The 10,251-nt window shown below is 38.4% G+C and overlaps 1 protein-coding gene across 21 annotated transcripts in view; it reads left to right on the top strand.

Annotated features, from left to right (window-relative positions):
• The window catches only part of LOC112153550 (protocadherin alpha-C2), a 192,133-nt gene that overhangs the window by 172,672 nt on the left and 9,210 nt on the right, over positions 1-10,251 (top strand). For 19 of the 21 annotated variants that reach the window (XM_036213968.1, XM_036213961.1, XM_036213977.1 and 16 more), the window contains one exon: positions 7,043-7,107. In XM_036213968.1, coding sequence (XP_036069861.1) covers positions 7,043-7,107 — 65 coding nt within the window. Of the gene's footprint in view, positions 1-1,025; positions 4,230-7,042; positions 7,108-10,251 lie in introns of those variants that run through there. The other 2 variants (XM_036213962.1, XM_036213960.1) reach the window with 2 other exon arrangements.

Here is a 10,251-nt window from a genome sequence, read left to right as displayed (position 1 = left end):
AAAAAAAAAAAAAAAAAAAAAAAGATTATGTGGGTGGTAGATGCTCATTTTGTCTTGGTCAATCCTGTGTCATCTTAATATTACAAACATTTTTATCCAAATTATTGATTGCTAAAATATTAAATGAATTTGCTCCCTACATCAGAATATATATACATCTTATTATCTTAGATTAAATTGATATTGGTGATCCAACAACTATTAGTTCACGGTCCCATGAATAAAGTAGCCCTAATGTGATTGAGGTTTATAGGAACCATGACCTTTAGCAATTACATGTCATTCAAGGTATCTGGTTTTATTTTAATTGTCTTCAGGTGTATGAGTCAATGTTGGCAATTAGCAAAATATGAATATGAATTGAATTATTGTGCTTGTCTCATGAGTATAAGAGGAAACATCAACAGATTGAGACTGTGAAGCTGCAGGCTTATAATTCAGACAGGAAATTTGACCGATCTAAGGAGAAAAGAGTGTCTGTCTGTGCTGCTGCGGCTGCACAATTATCATTCTATTAGATGTATACAATCTGTCTACTAATGTTAGATGAGTTCAACTTGGTGGTTGGCCAGATGTTGAATGAGGTCACATCTGGAGCATTTGTCTGTGACCCGGTTACTGTCCTTGCTGGTGAACAGCAGGGTAGAGATGTGCAGAAGGGTCGTAGGAGTTCAGCTAATTTAAAAAAAATAAAAAAAAACTATATATATATATATATATATATATAAAGTTAATAAATACAATAAAATAAAGTAAAGAAAAGAAAACAAGAAAAGTATAGCACTTAATACTGGAGAAGAATAAGAAAGGTATGAAAAATCACAGATAATGAGCAGACTACTTCACCTATGGTGCACTTAAAAGAAAAGGTGATCATAACATGCCTTCTTTTGCATAACAGGAGTTATTTTTATAACATAAAAATGACTGGTCACCGTTGCAAAAAGATTGTGCGTCGTCTGTAATAAACCTGCTTATTTATCTATTTATTTATTTTAATGTCTGCAGTATGCAATTTGTTTTTTCTTATAGCTTAAGCCTTCTCCGAGTCATTGCTGGCTGGCATCAGCGAGGCAGTCTAGTCGCAGGTTTGCTCATAAATCAGTTTTCCACAGCACAATAAAAGGGCGGTGGCAGCGTGAGGGAAAAAAAGAGGGAGAAAAAAAAGGCAAATGATAGTTTTGTTTCTTCGAAAATGGCAGATGCGCACTGCTTACAGCTCCATGCTCTACATATGTGCACATGCACATATTTTTGGGTGAAATGAACCAGGTTCTGTTGTTTTGGGGTGTCATTTTGTTTGATGGCGCGCGATCGGAGGTGCTGAAATGCAGCCAAATTCGTTTGAGCGAGTCGCTCTCCCTCCCCTTTGCCCACATGCAGCATCACCGTATCTCAGGCGGAGAGAAGGAGAGAGACGGAGAGAAGCATCACAGTAAAGGAGACAGCTTTGCTAGACAGATTCATTTAAAAACCTCCACATAACAAAGGAAAAACATGGACGCGCGGGGAAACGTTTCAATTTCTGGCGCACCTGGTGGGATGCGGCGCGTACGCCGGACATAATCGGAGCCATGCGCGGACTTTTGCCTTGTTTTTAATGAGGCGGGTGGGAACCCGCAGCAAGCTGAAAAGGCGGAAAGATTTCACCAACCCGTCTGCACATTCTGCCTGCGATGGCTGTGGCGGCGCGATGCTGTTGCGGCATAAAGAAGAACGTGCCTCCCTCTTTTTATTTGTTTATGTTCGTGCTCAGTGGCCTTACCAATGCACAAATCCAATACTCCATTCCAGAGGAGCTGGAGAACGGAGCACAGGTCGGTGATATCGTCGGGGATTTAGGTCTGGATCTGAGAAAACTTCCCAGCCGACGCATGACCATCAGATCGGACAGTGGACGCAGATATTTCACCATAAACCATAAAACTGGAAAGCTGGTGGTGAGTGACCGCATTGACCGAGAGACAGTGTGTGAATTCAGCGGCACCTGTTCGCGCAACCTGGAAGTGGTCTTAGAGAATCCTCACGAGGTGCACACCGTGGCGGTCGAGATTCTGGACGTGAACGACAACTCGCCACAGTTCCCACGAGATGAATATCAGCTTGAAGTGTTGGAGTCCGCGCTCACAGGGTCGCGCTTTCAAATTGAAAAAGCTCAGGACGCCGATGACGACTCCAACTCCATTAAACAGTACCGCCTCAGTCCAAACGACCATCTCACACTGGACTCCATGAAACCCCTTTCCAATAATAAACACATAGAGCTCATTCTCAAAAAGCCTTTCGACCGGGAACAGACTTCCTCTTATCAACTTATTCTGACAGCACTGGATGGAGGGACTCCACAGCGGACTGGGACAGCCAGAATCAATGTCCGTATCCTTGATGCCAATGACAATGTGCCTGCATTTGACAGCTCTGTGTATAAAGTCAAATTGTTTGAAAACTCTCCAAAAGGAGCACTTGTAATTAAGTTAAATGCTTCTGACCCAGACGAGGGCTCAAACGGAGAGGTGTTTTATTCTTTCAGTAGTTACACACCTGAAAGAGTAAGACAGATGTTTTCTATGGACACAAATACAGGTGAAATTAGGGTTAAGAATAATATTGACTATGAGGAGACAAACTCTTATGAAATGTACATACAAGCGATGGACAAGGGCCCAGCCCCCATAGCAGCACACTGCAAAGTAGTTGTAGAAGTTTTGGATGTCAATGACAACATTCCTGAGATTGTATTGACTTCGCTGTCCAGTCCTGTGCGTGAAGATGCCCGGGCTGACACAGTGGTGGCATTGATCAGTGTAAATGATCGTGACTCTGGACAAAACAAACAGGTAACCCTGGATATCATGCCCCACTTGCCATTTAGGATCAAATCCTTCCGAAATCACTACACCATCGTCACAGCAGCTTTTCTGGATCGTGAAACAATCTCATCATACAACGTGACAGTCATTGCTGTAGATGCAGGCACCCCGGCCTTATCTTCCCAAATGACCTTTAAAGTAGAAGTTGCTGATGTTAACGACAACCCACCCCGTTTTGAGCAAACCTCATATACTGTTTACATCACAGAGAACAATGCTCCAGGTGCATCACTGTGCGTCGTCAAGGCAACAGACGCAGATGCAGGAGAAAATGCACGCATCACATATACTGTCCTCAATGATAACAACCATGGCATCCCTGTGGCCAGCTACGTCGGCATCAAACCTAACACAGGTGAAGCCTATGCCCTCCGATCCTTTGACTTTGAAAAACTGCGAGAATTTCACTTTCAGATAAAAGCTCAAGACAACGGTGTGCCTCCTCTCAGCCGTGTCCTCACAGTATATGTTTACATTATGGATCACAATGACCATGTGCCCCGGATTGTGTACCCACCTGCTAATGGCAGCCGCACAACAGAGACAATCGTGAAAAATGCTGAAGCAGGGGCGCTGGTTAGCAAAGTTATGGCATGGGATGGGGATGCGGGGCCGAATGCGTGGCTGTTTTTTGCCCTGGAACAAACAAACACAGACCTTGACTTGTTCAAGGTACATGAGTATACAGGTGAAATCCGAACCACAAGGCGGGTCAACGAAGATAACGCCACAACCTTTGTTCTGACTGTCATAGTGCATGACCATGGCTCACCAAGACTCTCCTCTACCGCCACCATTCATGTAAATGTGATGGAGCTGCCTCCAAAGTTAACCCTTGACCCTAAACCCATCATCAGACCTGACAGCCCCTTAATGTTCTCCAACGTCACTATCTACCTCATCATCGCCCTGTGTGCCACAACCTTTGTATTCCTGGTCACGGTCTTTGTTCTGGCCATTGTACGTTGCCATGAGTACTGTACCCAGCCTGGCTCCTGCTCTCCATGTTGTGTATCCAAGAAGTGTGTACCTGAAGGAGGAAACACACCTGCAGGAGGAAGAGCTGCAGGAAGTGGGGGAGGAAGTGGAGGTGGAGGGCAGCCAAACAGCAACGTGGCCCTTCGCAGAGACCTTAAAGTGGAACCACATTATATTGAAGTGCGCAGAAGTGGGTCTTTGACCAAAACATACTGTTACAAGACATGCTTGACTGCCACGTCAGGAAGCGACACTTTTATGTTCTACAACACAGGCCGGCCACACAGTGGCACCTGGGGCTCGGGCTATGTTACAAGCCACAGTGGACAAAGCCAGATTATTGTACGCCGCCTGAGTATGCCAGATGCAACTATCATCCAGGTGTGTGTCATATATATAGTCTTCATGAAATTTTATTTTCTTAAAATACTGTTATGAAACACACAGGGACCCATAGAAATGTTTTTCATTTTTGCATTGTAAATTAACTGTTTGAACAAAAGGTGCATTTGAGCATTTTTTATGAAAGTTAAATGGATCATTCATACATTCTGATTCAGTTATTGTCCATTTGTTGCAAGTTGACACAGTATCCCACTTCAGCAAGCTCAGAGACCAATAGATGGTCATCGTTTGATTGGGGGAGACAGTTTACCTTTGCCACCAGTCATCAAGAGCCACCAATTTAGTTTTGCCGAAACATATTGTTCTGGTTATCTATTTCTGCAGAGCTGCACAACAAGTCAGACTTTAAAGCTTGAATAACACAAATGTCTCTATGTCATTTTCACACTCTTCCTTATAGTTTCATGTCATACTTTTCTGTTAAAGAATAACACAGAATTTATAGAGCTAATTAGTGATTTTCACCTAAATAGAACAAAACATGCAATACTCATTCTTCTCTTGTTTTTCTATGAGTTTATCTGTTCATCAAAAATATGTGTAAATGATCAGTAATAAGCATAGAAAGAAAATAAAAAGGGTATTTTTATCCTATGACCTGGTCATTAAATGCCAGTCATGTTCCTGCTTGCTGTGTAATTAAATGGCAGCGGTGCATTTCTTGGTACTGTGCGTGGATTGGCTGGCTGCAAGCAGATGAGGCGGGGGATAAAAGGTGATTGGACACAGTGTTGATGGCGGAGGTGTGAGCTCTGTATCCATGCAGGGAGTGTTCACTCAGGGAGAGGTAAGAATAGAAGAAAAGGAAAGAAAAAGATGGGTTCATGCTTTGTTCGGATTTGTTTTGTACAATGCAGTACATTATAAAGGAAAGCAAAAAATGTGCAAGGAGACCACAAGTTATGCATTTATTTATTTTTTCAACCCATGTTTTTCTATCAAGAGTTTTAAAAATAGACATTTTTTTTCCTTAAATTGTTAGTTCTCTCTGATATTCCAGTTTTATTAACCCGTTTTTCTCTTTGGTGTGAGCTAAACTGTGTGCATGTTGCAAATGTTCATATTTCATCCGTAGTCCAGTTTATGTGACTTTATTTGGCTCATAAACAACCATACAGCCTGGCAGCTGGGACAAATCAAATAACCTGTTTAGTTTAATTTATAAAAAATATTGCATTTTTTACTCATGTTTTTAATTATCATGTTTCAGACTTTTTCTTTGTTTAGAAAACATTTTCACGTCACTTCTTTCCCCTTTTTGAAACGATATTTAGCACCTGCCTTCTGTTGAGTGACTGTGTTCGTGTAATTAGATTTCACCCTGCATCTGGACCGATGCTGCAGTACTTTGTTATTCCGTAGATATTCAACTCCCCCTAAATGACTCTGGGAAGAATACCAGGCTTTTGTCATCAAGGCCAAATATTTGATTTCATGTATGATGAATGTTCATTGCAGACTCCCAGAGGTCAATGTGGCCGCAATTGCAAGTGAACATCGATCATGTGTGATCGATGTTCTAGTGTTTTAATAGACTTTTTTGATATTGCAAATCACAGTGTAGTGTGTTAAAGAAATGAGCAGCTTAACTCTGTGTTGTAAAAAAAAAAGCCATCTCATCTTGATAATATGGTCATTACCCTAGTTTGTTCTTCACCGCAAGCATTCGTTAGTCTCAGTAAATCCCTTTCTCCCTTTATGTAATTTTAATATACCGTTTTTTTTGTTTGTTTGTTTACATACTCATTTAGAACAGTGATACAAGAAGATATCTACGCTTTTATTTGATTAGTGTCTCTAAAAGTTTCCATGTTGGTGTGTGTCAATGAACAGAGGTTTTTATCATAAAGGGACAGATTGTGTCTTTTGGATAAAGAAATGTCTGGGTGTTGACAAGGACAACATTCATGGGACATTTGTTATCTCTTCTCTGTCAGCTTTTGTGTGACCTTCACAAAACAGTATTCTCTAAGTGTGGAGAGTGAAATGTACTTGTCTTTATTTAGCACAGTGCAGTTGACTCAGGGAGGCCATTTTGCTTGAGATGTCTGAGGCTTTGATTACTCCGAAGAGGGAATGATAAATTACAAGACACTAGACACTATAACGGACCCCCTTAAACTAAAAGTAGACAACTGACTCTCATAAAAGTTGAAAGTTCAACTCCCACAGCTTTTTTTAAGCAGGAGCAAACGATAAATGACCTAAAGATTGAGCAGATTGGCCTGTATTAAAAAAAAAAAAAAAAAAAAAAAAAAAAAAGATGCATTATAAGATTTTTGAAGTGATAGATATATATATATTTTTTGTCTTTTTAATTTTTTTTCATGGTGACATAAATATTTGAAAGGACAAACACAATTTCATAAACTTTAATCTTTGGTTTGTTCAGAGATTTTTGAGAAATTTCCAGTTTTCTTTTTGTCATTAGCCGTGCTGTAGCCCTCCTAATTTGAGAAAAGGCTCACTTGATGTGCTGCTTGTGGTGATTTATCCCTTATGGTCATGGTTGGTAGACTTGAGTGAAACCTTTCAAACCTTTCTTAAAATTTGCAGAGCCAAAGGTACAGGGTCTAATAAAAGGAGGAGATGAGAGTATCCTCAAAGATTTCATTTCTCCCTCTTCTATCTAGCTGTTGTGGTTGTGATCTTCTCTTTATGGCTGAGTTTTTGAATTTCTTTGTGCATATGTGGCGGAAACGTTTCAGTTCTCATCTTTAAGTGATTGATGCGTTGGTAATGGCTTGTGTATGTACTTAAGACTGAACTCATCTCATTTTCTCTTGCAGCCCAAGGCGCCCAATTCAGACTGGAGATACTCAGCCTCCCTGAGAGCCGGAGGAGTGATGCAGAGGTGAGCCTCAGATTTTATTCTGAACTCATGTTTCATTATTGGCTCTTATTATTTATACATTTGTGTCCTTCCATAAAAAAGAGCTTTTTTGACTCACTATTAGAAATCATAAGATGGAAGCTTTTGTTTTACATGGTGCATTATCAGAATGAAACAACAAAAACTGTATCTTTTAGATCCCACGTCCATATGTGTGTTCTGTATGTATGTACATGTGTATCTTTGTATATAAGCCTTCCCTTCTCTTAAGAAAAGTTCATTTTAAATAATTATTTTGAAGATTTCTTTCTTTGTAAAGAATTCAGGCAAATATATTTTGAACCATATGAAGCTGTAGTTTTCTAAATTTACTCTTAGTTTCTTTAGTTACATGACAGCAGCAGTTAAGGGGAATAGAAAAAGATTGCTGTTGATCACTCCTAAAATACGAAACATTATATTTCTAGTTTAGACATGAGTACATTAATTAAAATATGTTTTGTGTTTGTTGAAAAAAAAAATCAACAATACATGAACACGTACATATGACAGTTCTTTGTAGGTAACAGATAAAAATAAAAAAAAGAAGGAAAGAAAACCTGGAAATGGTTTTCTGCTCTGCCACAGACAGATGGAGAACAGACAGGGAGGAAGAGTAAGCAGAGAGGTGCTCAGTGATGTATGAAGGGTAGGTCCTCTGGTGATGAAGTGGCACATCAAGGACAAAGACATTTCTAGATACCACATATGTCACCAACCCCGAGACAATGGGCAATTGCATCCTGTAAGACCAAAAAAGGGTTTACAGTGACACAGTTAAATACAAAATGCACATTCTGGCTTGACAACCTCACCACCAACTACTCAAGATAGAATTTATTGTCTTGCCAGACTGTTGGACAAACCCTTTCCATAACAGAAAAGCTTCAACAGCATAAAATGCATGTCTTATCCATAAAGTGTATTTTTATTCAATTCCATAATCATTTCTCATACTCATTTAATTCATATGAACTAATATTACCATTTACATTTTTGTCATTCAGATTCATGTTTTAAATCTGATGGAAAATATTGGTTTACATTTTTTTTTCATCTAAACCAAGTTTCACAAATGTTAATAAAAAAATATATATTTATATAATTGATTTTGTATCATAAAAGTCTGAGAAGTATTTGATAATTAGCACAGTGCTGCTACCAAAGTGTTAGTTTATTATTTATTCAGTAGTATCAGAAATGTGGGGCTCATATAAAGCCGGCTGGCTCAGTGAACCCCTAAACCTGTGCTGACGAGCTCCTCTCGTGTTCATTGGACGTTTTCAAATAATATTTTATGTGTTTGCTTTAAACAATATAAATACTAAGAGATGTGTAGATTTAACTGATTTTTTTTTTTTTTTTTTGCACAAAGCTAAATCATGTTTGCAACATCCTCCTGGTAATCAAGCTTCCGCTATTGAAACTGGAGGAAGCATTCTAAAATCCATTTACTTTTGACAGAACACTGTCTAAACTGATGTCTTACAGATGCAGCTTTCTGCTTCCACACACTGGCAGTATTCCCAGAATTGTTTGGCAAAAAACAACAAAAACAGCATGGCAAAAAATAAATAGGGATAAACCAAATTACTAGCTTGAAATTGGCTAATATAATATAATATTGTCTGTTTTGCACGTCTTCTAGAGTGCATTAATGCCAGTGGAAAATACAATTTGTAAGAAAAGTTTAATTTGAAGTGTTTATGTTTTAATTATCTGAACATTACTTTCACAAAATTGCTGATACATTCTAAACTTTCAGGTGAAGCTTCAGAACATCATCCACCATTAGGTTAACAAAGCAATAAATATAGCAGTGCAGGATTAAAGTTATTTTAAAAACATCCATCTTAAATATTCATCTTAACTTATTATTTTACACACGTACTTCATGTATATTTTCACTTGTGATTTATCGTCACCAGGCAAGTCACCTTTTTGCATGATCAGGGCTTGTTTTTGAAATTTCAATATGCCAACTAAACAGTTTTTTATATTATTTATGTATTTTTTTTTGTGCATTCAAAACTTTTAAATATGTCCTGCAATTATTTTTTTTGTCTTCTTTTATACATTTTTGCAAATCTTTTTGGTAAAAACTTTCAGTTACATAATCCTTAACGTTGAAAGTGTTAATCCTGATAAGAAAGGAAAGTGCAGTGAAGTAGGTATACACATGGAGAGGAGAGTGCTATCATTTAGTTGAAAAATGTATCATCTGCTAAGCATTTCCATCAATAATTTATCTGTGTGCAGTGATAATGCTGGTGCTCAGCAGCACTTAAAATGGCCTCCATCATCAAACTGCTTTCCCTCCCTTAAGAAGACAGCAAGTTCACAGTGAACTGTCTCTATCAAAAACATGCAAATAAACTTGGGACTTTTTCTCCAAAAGGATTTTTTTCAGTGATTTGGTTCAAGGTCGTGTTTTGATAGTGATTCAGGTTAATGAGAAAACAGTTATTAATGACTCAGGGGCTAGCATTTGGCTCACATATTCCTCATTAAGTAGATTTTAAGAATTTAAGACTGAGTAGCAATAAAATGAGACGGGTGCAATGAGGTGGATTAGCTTCAGGCATGAATTGGCATGCTAATAATTTTAGAGCTCATGACAAAATTCAACATTTTACCAAGTATATTTGATTTTGTACTTGTCAAAATTAACTTGCCTTATTTTATGCAAAACAAAAACGTAAGAGTTTCAAATTTCCTGGTTCAAAATGACCTGTTTTATTAAATGCATCCTGAACGCAGAAATGTCTCTCACGTCTGAATTGGTTTATTGTGACAAGACAGTTTACAGATATGCTTAGGTCAATTAAGAGTTTTTTGTTGTGTTTTATTAAAGTGACATGTTTGCGTTTAAATGAAGTATATTTTATTTCCTGAAGTGCTGGGTGGGAACCGAGCAGCTTCAGTCTTGATTCTGTCAAAATGCACAGTACATGTTCGTTCTATTTACATTTAGAGAACAAAATCTTTAGCAAAGACTTTATTATTTCACGAAGAAAGGAAACCTTTTCTAAAGACATTGAATCTACTTAAAATTCTGTTCTCATGACAACAGGATTTGTAAGCTTGTAGCAGCTTTTCTATTACTGCTTTTAGCACTCCACATAA

The sequence above is a fragment of the Oryzias melastigma genome, linkage group LG10 (assembly GCF_002922805.2).
Source record: "Oryzias melastigma strain HK-1 linkage group LG10, ASM292280v2, whole genome shotgun sequence".
Taxonomy (NCBI): domain Eukaryota; kingdom Metazoa; phylum Chordata; class Actinopteri; order Beloniformes; family Adrianichthyidae; genus Oryzias; species Oryzias melastigma.
Note: the sequence above shows the minus strand (reverse complement) of the source record. Positions and strands in the feature narration are given on the sequence as shown.